The sequence below is a fragment of the Sipha flava genome, unplaced genomic scaffold (genome assembly GCF_003268045.1).
Source record: "Sipha flava isolate LNK unplaced genomic scaffold, YSA_version1 309_pilon_pilon, whole genome shotgun sequence".
In the NCBI taxonomy this organism is placed as follows: domain Eukaryota; kingdom Metazoa; phylum Arthropoda; class Insecta; order Hemiptera; family Aphididae; genus Sipha; species Sipha flava.
This window is the reverse complement of record NW_020272988.1, coordinates 214,535-230,099: the sequence shown is the minus strand read 5'-3', so window position 1 is coordinate 230,099 and position 15,565 is coordinate 214,535. Positions and strand designations below refer to the sequence as shown.

The 15,565-nt window shown below is 40.4% G+C and overlaps 1 protein-coding gene across 6 annotated transcripts in view; it reads left to right on the top strand.

Annotated features, from left to right (window-relative positions):
- Positions 1-13,265, top strand: part of LOC112686464 (zinc finger protein rotund-like) — a 138,630-nt gene extending 125,365 nt beyond the window's left edge. For all 6 annotated transcript variants that reach the window (XM_025558741.1, XM_025558740.1, XM_025558744.1 and 3 more), the window contains exon 7: positions 11,262-13,265. In XM_025558741.1, coding sequence (XP_025414526.1) covers positions 11,262-12,473 — 1,212 coding nt within the window. In that variant the 3' untranslated portion in view covers positions 12,474-13,265. The remainder of the gene's footprint in view (positions 1-11,261) is intronic.
- Positions 13,266-15,565: the final 2,300 nt, after the last annotated feature.

The following is a 15,565-nucleotide window of genomic DNA, read 5'->3' as shown; positions in this document are numbered from 1 at the left end:
GCGTCGTTTTGTAACTCTGGTTTGAAAAGTCATCCGATAACGTTTTCAGAGCGTATTTATATTGTTTTTTTTTTATCATCGTTACAATACCGATCATATCCGCCACCGCCACCTTCACCACCGCCGTCTTAAGAATCACCGGGAGGGGAAGAAAAAATAAACCATACGATTGCGCGCATTACAACAATATATTGTATTATATTCAAACGAGTTTTGTTTGGGTGCATTGAAACGTTTCAGCGGTGCATACGTACGTATACGCTAATAGCCATCAGACGTAATTAGTAATTACTTCCCAACGCGTGTATTATATGGCGATAAACACGATTAGACCGGTTTTATTTTATACATGAAATATATGTATTTATTTCGGATCACGAACGGTTACGAAAAATCTACCATTATCTTATAGATATGTTATAGTGTGCTAGCCGCCGCGTTGTTATTGAACGGCCAAAGTCTACTGCTACACTCGAAACCGAAAATAGTTTTCAGATGATAATTATTATTTGCCTACCGTTTATGTGCGAGTATGTATATTATTTTTTTTTCTCTACAACATTGATAATATTTTTTCAAGTAGGTACGACATGATTTTTATAATCGGTTACTGCAGTGCTGTAAAAATAATATATACACATAAATGTATGTACGTATGAAACTGTGTGAAATTAGTCTATTAAAAATCTCAACAAATTATACACTTACGTTTGCACGATAACACATACTATAATTATCGTTGGGAAAAAAATGTTTATAATATATAATGTAATGCTCTTGCATGTCATTAGCGTTCGGTCCGTAAATGATAGCGCGTATCATAACACCTTATACACCTATACACGCCGTTTAGGTATTTGTACGTTAAATTTCATTATTAATGCGCTGCAGACACACGTGTGTTGCCCAGTTTTATCGGTTAATTTTAATGAATCACTGTACACAGATTATGTGCGCGTTGAAATTGTTTTCTCATATCGTTACTTTTAGTGCATTTCGTTTATTATTTATTAACACTCTGTAACGCCACAAATTTTGGAATATAAAAAGGAAACCGATCTCATCGATAACATTTAACGCAACCGATAATGCAGCCGTTCGATTTTATTTTAGGGTATGTAGTATACAATCTGAACGCCGTCTAAACTTTTACCGACTACGGTTTAAATTTACTTATTCCATCATCAGGGCTCGGAAATTCTAGCGAATGCATAATTTTCTCGGTTCATCCTAGAACATCCAAAGTAAGACACAAATATGTTTCACACTACTCGAATATCAAACACAAAATTTAATTTTGCTATTTTTTGCGTATTTTACGGGCCTTACTGCTATTTTGCTCATTTAGAGTTAATGCTATTTTTGGGTACAGTTTCACATAATACAGGAAATAATCATATTTTGATGATAAAAATGGTGTTTACTTGGTTATATTTTTAAAAGTATTTGAATTATCAAAAATAAATGGACCTCATCAAGTATTATTATATGTTTTCATCGACAATTGAGATGTATTAATAGTTATTGACGTCATTGTTATTCCCTTATTGTGTATCATTGCATTAAATTATCAAACATTAAAAATCCAGGGTAATTTCCAAATATATAAAATAATTTCATTAAAAATATACTTTTATAAATATATTTAAGTAATTTAACTCAAAATGATAACACTAAATATTTAGGTATCTATCTAGACAAAAAACTAAATTGGGCCTACCATTTTTAAAACAAACGAAAATCATTAAACCAACGTCTTCATTCCCTGAGACATCTTCTCCGTTCTAATATGCCACTTAATATAAAACTACTAATATATAAACAAATTATACGCCCAGCCATGTCTTATGGTATTCAACTTTGGGGATCCGCGAAAAAAATCAAATATTTCTATCTTACAATCCTTCCAATCAATTAACCTATGAATGATAACAGGAGCTCCATAGTATATTAGTAATCACACTCTCCATAAAGATCTAAAAATTTTAACACTTCCTGAACTTGCTTCTTGCTATTTTAAAAAATTCCACAGTGACACAAAACCATCCTAACTCCCTAATATCTAATCTCCATAATCCTTCTAACCCTATTAACCCATTACGTCGATTTAAAAGAAACTGGGCTAGAGACCTTCTCTAACTCATTTTAGCACAAATTTTATTTATTTTTTTTTTAAGTGGTGTTAATCGACTCCTTCTTCTTGCACGATATTCATGCGTTGTAATATGTTGTTCAAAAAAATTTAATTATTGTATAAAGTATACAGATTGTACTATTTTTTAATAAAAAAAAAAATGAATAATTTAACTTTTTTGTTAATGGTTTACAATTCAGCCAGACCAGACGTCTACAAGTCCAAAAATTTGTAAAATCATATTTAATTTTTTCCTAATAAATTTATAATTTTTTCAAGTTAAATGCATATTTTTTGATTTTTCGTGCTATTTATAACACATATTTAAGAGTTTTTAAGTGCGTATTTAAGAGCTAAAAAGTAACATTTTTAGTGCTACAACTTCAGAGTCCTGATCATCATTATTGAGGTTGTTACTAACGTGCGTTTCTCGTGTGTTACATTATTTTTGTGTGTGTGAAAAAATGCGTCTTATTTGTAAGACGGCAAACGAACGGGGCGGTACTCCTTTCGCCCAAAAATGACCTTCCTTTTTTTGCCCACGTCCTCTTTTCGACCAAAAATAATTGTATTCTTTTCGCCCATGGTTTCACGTTTTACATTTTGGAAACCACTGTCTCAAAATTAATATTTTTTAAAAAAAATCATATAATAATCAAATAAAAAAAATAGAAAAGATATATAATTATTAATAATAATTTAATAAGTGTTAAAAATAAGTATTTAAAATAGTGTTATCGATGTAAAATAACTAATAAGTAATTTGATCAGGTTACTACTTAAATAAATAGTTTGTTTTGTTGTTGTAAAATAATACAAATATTCATATTAATTATGACTTTTAAGTAATTATAACGTTTATTAAAGTGTTTTAAACTATATATTTCGATAGAAGAGTCGGCACCTTTATACACTTTTCTCGACTGACTATATTAATAACAATCAAAAACGTGATTTAAGATTTTTTAAGAATTATTAATTTTGAGAAAGTGGTTTCCAAAATGTAAAACGTGAAATTATGGGCGAATATAATACAATTATTTTTGGGCGAAAAGAGGAAACTGTTTTTTCATTTTTGGTCGAAAAGAAGACGTGGGCAAAAAGAGGAAGGTCATTTTTGGGCGAAAAGAGTTCCGCCCAACAAACGGAATCCGCGACGGACATTGGTGTTGATCTTTCGGAGAGTTTTCATAAACACCTTTGAACGCCTTTTACCTATCATGGAACATTTTTACCGTTCAGGATTTGTTTCAATTAACCGACGACGATGACGTCAGCCGGCTAGTGACATGCGGGCGAGAGAGAAATGATTTTCGATTTTAATAAGATAAATAACCCATTGCACTCGTGTTCAGCAGTTGTTTAAAATATTAAATACCTTCGTGATATCCATCGATATACATATTATTCGATATTTTACAATGAATACAATGAGTACATACTATCGATATACTTCTACACATCGTAATACACAATAAAACTACAGTACATACAGCTTAACGTGTAATAATAGTCGGATATTGCGGTCAATATTATAACATGTATATGTTTTTTTTCGATGATACTTTTTTCTCCGGCTCATCGGTTCGGTTTTGTTTTTTTGTTTTTAAATTTTAACGATAGGTAGGTGACCGAAATATACGCTATAGATCATGGTTTTGTGTTACATAATCGGTGGTGGTAATATGGGGACGAAAAAATTATTTTTCAGCGTAGCCGGACAAACCGGTGTGTGTGTGTGCGTGTGTGTGCGATTGTCGTCGTGCATTATTTACGAATCGTTGATTTTTTTCGCTTTTTTTTTAACCCCTCAAAACGAGAACGGGTCGAATTTAATTGAATTAAAAATATAAAAACCCGAAGCCTTTCCATCCTCTACCACGCATATACACACCTATACACGCGCTGCGCACGCTCACGCGTAGAACCCCTTTTTTTTCGTACCTACCTGCTGCCTACACCCGCGCGCGTGCACACACGTGACCGCTAAATTGGTGGAATTATCTGTCTGCCGTTTTTTATTATTTAATTATAAAAGAATGGTCAGCGTGCGCGCTCACCGGCATTCCGATTTTTCCGACGAATAATATGTAAATGTATTATTTATAATCCAATATTATACACGTCATCGTCGGTCACCCGTCATATCCACTACCACCACCACCACCATCACACGTCTAAAAAAATATATTCGGTTTTCTCGGTTGCCGCGGACAACATCAAATCTTTTTATTGTTTCACATTATAATGCATAAGGTCTCGGAAATAGTGATGCGTTTCTATTCAAATCAAATCGTGCTATTCACGCCGTTCGCCGTTCAACACCCCGAAGGGGTTGTTTTTATTTTTTCGCTATCGTTTTCATCGTCACGATGAACATATATCGCCGCACGACGGTTGTACGATTTGTTGTGGACGTTGTTGAGCGTTTAATATTTTTGTGATCCCTTTGTTTTTCCGTCGTTCGATAATTCAAACGACGTGTTTCAAATGTTGCGCTCCGTTCCACCGCTTCAGCACCGGTCGGCCGGACACCGCGCCCGCGATTTCAAACAGCACAGTACACGGTCACAAACGAGTAGCTTACCGACACACCACATGTATGCGTGTGCGCGTGGCCCGCGGCAGCGACGAACGACTCGCGCCGGCTGTGTTATACGACCGATGGCGGTGGCGTGTACCAGCCGCCGCCCGAACGTCGGAATTCGTTTCGTCGCCGTCCCCTTCCTCGCCGTCGACATCTCCTTCGTCCTCCTCTTATTGCGTTTAGTTTTTTTCAACGTGCATACAGGACGATCGGCACGACGTACCACCGACCCGTATGATTGTACCGCCGCACACGATCTGCTTATATTAGTCCGTTTTGTTTCGAGTTGGCTTCTCGCCTTGGCCGTCGTTGCGTGTGCCGGGTTTCGAACAGTATTTATAACATACGTCGACCGTGTTTCGTTCGTACGATACGTATATATAATCATAATAATATCGTGGAGGACGGTGAATTGTAAAAAGTGAAAATTCTATAATATTTATGTTGCACAAAATTCCGGCCCGTCCGCATTATACAACCGTTGCAAACAGGATATTTTCGCGTAAACAATAATCTCATTCGGGTTCGTTCGATATTCCCGTCCCCCGGAAGGATTAATGTATGTGTGTATATTCGGCTCTTTGAGCGATCCGACGAGTGTTCTTCGAACACGAAATCGACATGTATCGGGAATATCCACGTTCAATCGTACTACTAATCACATTGTTCACTGCACCGGCTCCGTATATTTGGATTATGTATCGCCGTGTACAATAATAATTATCATAATATGCCTGTACAGGACGTGCGCAGGATCCTCAACAACAACTGTATTTTACCGGTGACCTGGCGATATTATGTTGCGATATTACCACACGGCCGTGTATGTTAACAACGATGATCTAAGTCGACGTCTTATCCGCGGCGGTTTCGCGTTCGCGCGTACAAACCATAATAAACGAAAATATGGGTGTGTTGCCGTTTTGACAATGTTAATAACAATTATTATTATTATTGTTGTAATACGCTCGCGCGCGCGTCAGTATAATATATTATTATTTTTTTCCACGGCGTGGCAAAACGCGTTCGAACAACGCACGTATATTCTACTATTATATTATTTTATATCGTAATAAAATATAACATAATACACTGCGCTCTGCGTGTGTTGCTTGTGATACGCGTTCCGTGTACGATGCTCGCGACCTTGGACATGACATCAGCGCCGGGTAATGAAAACGCAATACGGACACCGATCGCGTTAACCTCTCTGTATAATACATATTGTGCGCGGGACGACGGTGACGATTCGACGAGTACGGCGCGTGTTACTGCTACGACTACGACGCGCTCGCGAGACTTTGACAAACCGACGACGAAGACTACCCACTGACTGCAGTCAACTAATGAATCGTTCCGCATACGTGCGGTATAATATAGTCGTTCCACGGCAAAATAGATTAATCATTATTCGATTGTCGTGCCGTGTCTGGTTTTCGGTATTTTTTTATTAAAAACCCGTCGGATTCGCAGCTGTCGCAAGGGACCGAGCAAACCGGGTGTGCGTCGTGAAATCTCGTGAACGTTTGTTCCCGTGTAAAATTGCATGTTATACTTTTCAATTACACATCATAATCCGTGTTGGAAGTATTGAACCGCGGATTGAACGTTTAACATGATATATTCGTTCTGAAATAATTGCTATTTATTCTACCAAAAAACACACAGCGGCGGGGGATTGAATATTAACTTTCATTTATGGTCAACAAATATTATTCGTTTGTCAAAACTTTGCAAAATCTAACGTAAGCCTTGTTTGGATCGTTCGTGTTTAGAAAAATTCTGTTTATTTTTTATTTTCTTGACGTAGGGTAAATGGACCCGGTATAACACGGATTTCTTAAATCCATTCACTCGTTTTCCTATATCCCATTCTTCGGACTCGTTTCGCTGGCCTTCCAGGTGTTTTTTTTTTTCTTAAAAATTCGCCTACGTGCTTGTTTATTCCCTCGGCGCGCGCGCTCGTGTGTGACATCTGCTGACTACGTAATAGTAACACGACGATGCGTTCCTTTATATGTATACGCAGTGCTTGCGACACTTCGCGTCGACGGCGATCAACGTGTTTCGATCGAGAATACGGCTGGGAAGCGTTATTTTAATGTCTATTGTCCATTCCGTTGTAGACGATCATTTTTATATTTCAACGTTTTAAAATATTAGTTCGAAACTCGCACGCGGTTCACTCGTTTTCTTAGGTGTATGATATATGTACATACAATACATGCGTGTTTCCAATAATAATACAGAACTTCGGTACATGTGACTACAAACGCGCGCACTGCAGCACATAGTATTCATATTATCAATACCATATACGTGTTCCAACAATATGAACGGCAGTTTCGCTTTACGCGCATGCATATGCGGATCAGTGCTGTCTGTATGTTAAGAATTAATAATTGTTTTTAGCATCTCGGAAGTCCTAAAGTTATCTTTATCATCGCGCAGTGCACCGATCCATGACATTCGCGAAGAACGAATATTTTCGTTGGCTCGTAGAAAAGAATAAACAAACAGTTTTCCTTTTCGATGTTCGCTCGAAATATTATTGTTATCCTTGCATATCCATACGTAATATAATAATATTATGCATAAGAATATATTTCTATGGGTGTGAGATGTTAATGGAGGTGACATATTCGAATCGTTTCAATGTAGAAAGTCTCCCGACGTTGATTTCGTTGCTCATTGATTTTCTGCTACCATCTCTACACGTGTATTCGAAAAAAAGTGAACACTGCACGTTACAGAATTACGACGACATAATTTTTTTACGATTTCGTTTTTTAATTCTTTCTTGTGTCGAAAAAATAAATCAAAACCGGTATATTACCACAAGCAAACGTATCTCCCGAGTATACCTATAAAACATAATATATTTACGTATGCTATACCTACGCTCACGAAATATATTTCATTAGTTGCACCGGTTTCTCGAACGTCTTCGGAAATTCGGTCGATGGCATGCTGGGCATGTGGTGGCTACTGCCTACCACATCTACTGATATACGTTATGTACGTCATAGTGCGAATAATAATCATAATAATCGTAACTATCTCATTAGTTTTACCGTTTATAATTCGTGCGCCGAGTACGCCGCTTCGATACAAATTAATATTAACAACAGCGATCGACTGCAACGTGGGAGTAGAGATAATTATAATATTACACTCGTGAAAATTACTATCGATCGGTTAGGTAATGTGGTCGCTTCGCGTGGATTATAATATTTTCAGAATCCTTTCTGGTTTTGATCTGAACGATGATCGCCGCGTCCTTTACCCCGAAGGTCGCCGATGCGGCAGTGCGCGCTTTATGCGTTATTATAGAGTATTATTATTGTTATAACCGTTTTATACGTAAATTATATTTTACGCGTTCGTTTTGTTTTCGACCGTGGTGTTAATTACTTGCAAATTAACGGGCGGGCGCGCGCGCGCTGTAAAAAAAAAAAAAATAAATTAAAAAAAGTACACGTGGACTTAATGAGAGACGAACCGCGCGCGGAAGCGAAGCGGAACAATTGCGCCACCGACCGGCGGTGGTCTCCCCCCCCCCCCCCCCCCCCCCCCCTGTATTTATTTTCTACGTGACGACGATGATTACCGTACACAGCCATCAAAGTGTAATAGTATACGGTGTGCGGTCTTCGCCGGTCCGCGTTGTAATAAAAAGTCTGTCGACTATCGGTGGGCGCGCGCGGTTTTCGAGAAAATAAACCATTTTTTTTTTTTTACTGCGCACATTAACATAATACGTATATGCGTTATATGTACTGCTCTTGGTCCGTGCGATGTTTATCGCGTCCACCTCGACCGTGATGGCAGTAACAGCAACTGCAGCAGCAGCTGGAAACCCGGTTTTTTAGTTGCGTACACCGGTCGTCTCTCTTTTAACCCTAACGCGGTCGGGCGCACGTTTTAAAAAATGTGTACACACACACACACACACACACACACACACACACACACATGCACACATGCACAATTATCGGCCGACCAGGAGACCCTCTTCCGTATAGTTATACAATATTATTATTATTATTATTATTATGTATACGTATATGTGTCTGGCGTGCGCGCGTGTGTTACGCCGAAACCGGTCCGCACTCGACCCGACGGTGTTGTGCGCTTCTCTCTCGGACCCCAAAACAAAAACGAAAAAAAAAACGGACAGACAAGCGAATAAATCCGACGGTCGGCATGGTGGCGGTGGAGATAATCATCGGCGGCACGGTCGTCCGCTCGTGTGAGCGCGCGCGTTTTACACCGCTCGCCGCCATGTTTAGACACGGTCGACGATGCGTTTCTTTCTTGAGACTGATTTTTTTCCGTGTTCTCCGGCACGAACAGTTTCCAAAGATTTTTCACCGTTTCACACGCGCCCACACACCACCCGCGTACTCTCCTGCTGCACGGACGACCTTGGATTTTACGCTCCCGCCAAGGTCGCTTTTACGGCCAGCTTTTACGATAACGCATTTCACCGTCGTCGCCCAACACTGATAACGCGCGCGTTTTCTCTTCATTTCCCTTACCGCCGTCGAGTGCGTCGGCCTTGGGCTCGTACCGATGCGATTATGCCGTGTGTTTGTTGCGCGCCACTGGGTCACGCGATTCGACCTGTTATCGTTGTCGGTGCATGTGTACATGGTATTATATAATATACTTGCACTGTTATCGTATTGTTTATACTGCGTTAAAACGGTCGGTACACGCGTGCACATTACCACGATTCCGGTAGCAGTAACCTATCAGTCATCGTGTGATACAATAATGTAGTCTGATAATAACGTTATTACGAACGAGACGGTTACCCATACGTGCGTACTACTTGTGGTGTTTTCCGTGCGTACAACCAACTCCTTAAATACAGATAGAACAATTGAATTATGTAAATTGTTATTTACCAATAATTTTTATCAAGACGCCAGACCGGCGTTGTCCAGACCAAAACCGGAAGCGTACGTACGCCCGTTCACAATAACATTACTACCAGCGGACAACGTTTACGTAAAAGTATATAATAAGTGTACCGTACGGTTGTCGTTGTTACCGTCGTCAGGTGTTTATTGACTCGCACGTCGTGCAAACACACAGGCTACGATTATTTATTGCCGATCGCTGTTGGTACTACGCGCTGTCCGTGTGCGCGACTAAACACACTCGTGTATCACAACCCCCCGTGTCAGAGGGATTCATTGTGGGATCGACACGGGACATCGTTTACGATGATTTATACACACGAGCAACGGGTTAACGGGTTAGCGTTTATCGTCCCCGTGCGACGTTCGGTGAACGTGAGCCCAGTTCCTTTTACGCGCGTTTGGATCCCGTCCAAACAACGACCTCTAACCGAAAAAAAATTCTTCGTCGCCCGTGCGCTGCGCCGTCTATATTCGGACGCCTTGACCTTAGCTGTGAAAATTCTATTCGACACGTTTAAATATACACACCGGAGTGTACAACAACGCGCACGGCAATGGTGGTTTTTTTTTCGTTCAATTTTTTTTTAATTTTTTTTTTTTTATTCCTCTTTTTGGATACTTGCCCGGCGTAACTCGTTACGTATTGTGTCTGGTCCGTTGCGTTTCGGGGGTGGGAACCCGAACCTGTACGCACAAACGTTGTGTCCGTACGAAAACGCCCACAGCCGCCGGTGCTGGTGCGGTGGTCGACCTGGCGCGCGCGTTCGAGGTGTAACCGGTACAACCAGCGCCATGCGAACGCAAGGCCGGGCGCAAATCGAAACGCAGGCACCGCAGCGCAGGTTTTTGTGATCTACTGGTTTAAACGAACGAGCGTGAACTAAGTTGCCAGGTAGGGCAGCGCAGTACTGCTCCGGAGTCAACCTACGTCGCTCAGTGTATACGACACGGTTTACTACGAATGTGTGACGCAGTTTTTCAACTTTTTTCAACTTTTTCTTAGTTTTTCAACTTTATTCTGATTTGATTTCCGTTTTTTCTTCAGGATCAACAGGTTTTTGAGCATTACACCCTTCAGAAAAAGAATAATATCGTTTAAAGTACTGAGAACTTCACGAAATCGATATCTATTTAAGCGGAAGTAGTTCGTAAATGGGTTTTCAGACAATTCTGTTGTCAAAGAAGATTCTCTGTAGCTCTTTATTTTTTCCATAAAATCACTATTCCGCGACTTTTTTCGTTCAATTAAAGAATATAAATTAAGTTCAACCAATCCCCCTCATCAGAATTGGATCCCGAACTTAAATCTATTAATTCTTTAGCCATCACGTCGATGTCAAATGTTCTACTATATGAAACTGCGTTGTAATAATTGCCGTTAATATTCGCTCTTGCGGGTAACGGACTTGGGTCCTACACTGCGTTGCATTACCTGCGTCTCAATTTGCGCCCGGCCTAACGTGCCAGCTTCCCCGCGCGTGCGTTCTACTTGACGTACCCGAAACGACGGGTAAAACGCAACGCGATAGCGATCGTCATCCGGCCGTCCGTCACACCGTTTCGGTGTACCACACCCCACTAACGTTGTTTTCTTCTTCTCTGTCCGCAGATTTTCGCGTCCAAGTCGGAGTTGCAATTGCACTCGCAGCTGCATGTCAAAGACGTGAAACCGTACAAATGCCACCAGTGCAACAAGACGTTCGCCAACAGCTCGTACCTGAGCCAGCACACGCGCATCCACCTGGGCATCAAACCGTACCGGTGCGACATCTGCCAGCGGAGGTTCACGCAGCTCAGCCACCTGCAGCAGCACATACGCACTCACACGGGCGACAAGCCGTACAAGTGCCGGCATCCGGGCTGCATTAAGGCGTTCTCGCAGCTCAGCAACCTACAGTCGCACTCGCGGTGCCACCAGACGGACAAGCCGTTCAAGTGCAACTCGTGCTACAAGTGTTTCCAGGACGAGCAATCGCTGCTCGAGCACATACCCAAGCACAAGGAGTCCAAGCACCTGAAGACGCACATATGCCAGTACTGCGGCAAGTCGTACACGCAGGAAACGTACCTGTCCAAGCACATGCAGAAGCACGCGGAGCGCATGGACAAGAGGCCGCCGATCATTGGCATACCGCGGGTGGCTCTGGAGAACGGTGCGTACTGGGCCAAGCTGTCGCCGGACACGGCCAATAACCTTGCAGAGGCCATGAACCAGCAGCAGCAGCAACAGGATTGCATGCAAGGCGGCGCGGCCAACGGCGGCTCCGATTCCATGCAGTCGCGCGGTGACTTGAACGCCGGCAGCGGCGGCGGCGGCGGCGGCGGCGGAGGTAGTGCCGGCGGACCGTCCAGCACCGGTGGCTCGGCCGCTGCGGCCGCAGCCGTCGACGACCAACCGTCCAGGCACGGCGGCGGTGGTGGTCATCTACCGCCCGCGCCGCCCGAGTACCTGACGGACTCCGCGTCCGCGCCCAAGACCAGCACGTCCGCGTTCACGCCTATCCAATCGTTCGGGCTGCCCTCGCACCCGCCGCCACCGTCGCACCACCACCATCAGCAGCACCACCAGCAGCACAACCCGCCGCCCATGTACCTGCCCTACAATCATTTGCCGTTCCCCGGGGCCAAGCAGCTGGGCGCGCACGGCCACCAGCTGTCCCCGATGACCGGCCCGATGGACATGAAGCCATCCGGCGTCGGCCCCGTGCCCAACAGTTTCCCCAACCAACTGATCTCGCTGCACAACATACGGAACTACTCGCACCAGCCGTCGCTCATGTCCGAACACCTGTTGCACAGCATGAAGGACAAGGTTCAGTAGTGCACGGCGCCGGTATCGTGTTCGCCGCCGCGGCCGTACACGTGGTGAATCCACAGTAACAGCCGGCCACCGCGGCCGTATACGTGGTAACCGCACGGTAACGCCGGCCACCGCGGTATCGCCGCGGTCCGACTGTGATAAACGACACGCAGCGGATTCGCGGATTCATGTTGTTTATTATATCAATATTATTTTTATTTTTTATTATTATTATTATTATTATTATAACTATTATTATTATTATTATTATTATTATTATTATTATTATTATTATTATTATTATTATTATCAACATTACTTTATGAAATGTGTTTTATATGCAGTTTTTTTGTCCATTGTCAACGTGTGTATGTGTCTCATCGTCATCTCAATGTGTCCCCCTCCCTACCATGATCCTTTTATGAGGTTTTTTTTTTTTGTTCACGAGCTAATATGATAGTATATACATTATTACATTGATTAAGTTTTTTTCGGTGTTAAGTTATTGTGGACCGAGTGTATACGCGCGATTTTATCGCCTCCCGCCGTGATGAACTGTGTAAATAGAATGGAGTTTATATAAGAAAAGTTTATTTGTATTATTTTATTTGTATTTCGTCTTCTCGTCAAGATATTTTTTGTACCCAAGACTGATGTGCACATTATGATATAATTACTGTATGTTAAAAAAAAAAAAAAACGTTTAAAACGGAACTCGGGCAGTACGACACTATCGAGAAAATTATAAATAATACAGTTATTATACAATATGTTAGATATATCATTATTATTATATTTTTTTTTAGTATTCATTACATTTATTATTATTATTATTATTATTATTAGAAACATAATTGTTGTGTATATTTATTTTTTTTTTTTTTTTTTGAGAACGTTAGAGACACATAGAGGTCAGTCGTATGGATCTCAGTAAATTGTAGACAACGTATTTTGTTTTTTGGAAAACTTACTGAAGCAAAAATCACTGGAGCAGTGTTTTACATTTCTTTTGTGATTGTTACCATTTGTAATAGTATAGTCAACGAGTCACGAAGGTAATTAACAAATTCCTAACCTAAAACTTAATTCATTAGGATATGTACGTTTTACTTTAATTAAGTTTACAATTTTTTTTTTTTTTAACTTATTAATATAAAGACGTTAATTTTATTAATTATTATTATATAATTTTTAATTCGTTTAATGCTCAATTCGTATTAAATTTCGTTGTTCCGCTTGTATAAACAAATTATTGAATTTTTTTTTATCGTTGTGATGGTTCGGTACTTAAGGCTAACAAAGATTTTTTTTTTTTGTTTTTGTTGAACTATTTTAATTTACGAACTGTACAAAAACGAAAGTGGAAAAAAGTAAATAAGTAAAAAAAAAAAAAAACAAAAAAAAAAAACAATATTATAAATAAATATAATCCTTTGTAAATGTTTAGGGTTAAAAGAGTTATATTATATTATAACGCGACTATTAAGTTTGTTGTACGACACGTTTCCGATGGTCTTGTATATGTATATGTATGTATTATGTGTAAAAAAAGAAGTATATATGCATAAGTTGTAAGATATTTTTTTTTCGAGGTTGATAAAAATATTCCAATAAAAAATGTATTTAAAAAAAAAAAAGAAACCAATCTTGTTCGTTTTGTTTTTATATATTTTATCGTTTTCCGTTATCATTACCTACGTGTTTATTAAAAAAAAACGTATTCCTCGTCCTGTGCACCGTTGTTCGGCTCACGGTTGCGCAGTCGACGAGTGTTTGGTTTTCCTACGCGACTCGTTCGAGTGCGTAACAATCAGGGGCGGCTCGTCAGAAGAGACTTTGAGACTGCGCCTACCCTTAAAAAAAAAAAAAAAAAAAAAAACAGTTAATTAAACGCTGAACACCGTCATCTGTGAATTCGCAGTTAAAGAAAATCGCATAATTCAATTGGTTTATAAAAAAATGTACAATTAAATTAAGTCAGAAAATATGAACTAATATTAAATCAAGTACCAAGTATTAATTAATTGTCCAATAAAATAATTTTTTTTTTTCGTTGTTGTGTGGAGTTTACGTTAAATAATTTAAGTCTCCCCAGAATATTTATTACGAGCCGGTAACAACAGCCCGTCGACATTGTACCGACGAGGAGACGACGAACATGACGTCCGCTGAGGTTGCGTTCCAGAAAAGTTGCGCAGACAACGAAACCGTGGATAATGAAACCATATGTCAACGTAAAAACGGAGGTTAGGTTTTATTTCCTTCATTTTCAAAATCACCATAAGATTAATACATATTTTTACCATTTTTTAATTAATTATTTTAAATATATCTAATTTATTTATCAATTATAAACATACTGTACACATGTACTAGGAATAATGGAAAATTTAAATCAAATAGCACTAAATTTATTAGAAGTAACTGTGTGCACCGTACACGTGTCACGCACAAATATCAACTGTAAACTGAACAATAATTGATGATTATTAATCGTTCACGTGTAGATACCTTAAGTGTGGTACTTATCTGTAATAAGTGCAACAGTATTTACATAGCTGTATTATCTACGGTCGAATAAAAACTCGGCGCACCGAGTGCGTATAGTCGGACGGACACCAACACCGCTGCGCTCGGCCTTGCCGAGCGGTGCGAACGTTTTCGATTTTTCGCATTTTTTTTTTTTTCAAACGTATCATCAACGGGAACTTCTGCCGACGAGCTCTACCCATTTTCTCCCGTCCGAACCGTTCGACGTTTGTACCGTTTTGTCGCGCGACACTGTTCGTGTTTTGTGTTCTGTGACGGGAGATACCGCTTGATTTCTTGTCGGACGTGACCGGGAACGACTACGGGGTCGCTACGAAAGGCTGGTACGCCCCTCCTCAAAGTTTTGTTCGTGTGCGCGTGATGTGTGCTCCTCTACCGTCCAGGGTCGGCTCAAAGGCCACGGCGCTTTACCTTGCAACAATTTGCCGCAAACGAAAAATAAAACATTTCATTCACGAGCAACAATACTTTTAACTCTATGAATGTATTAAATGCGGCCGTGTTAAACAATTTGGTCGTAATATGCGTACTATTCGGATGTGAAACGAGCCATTTACAACTCG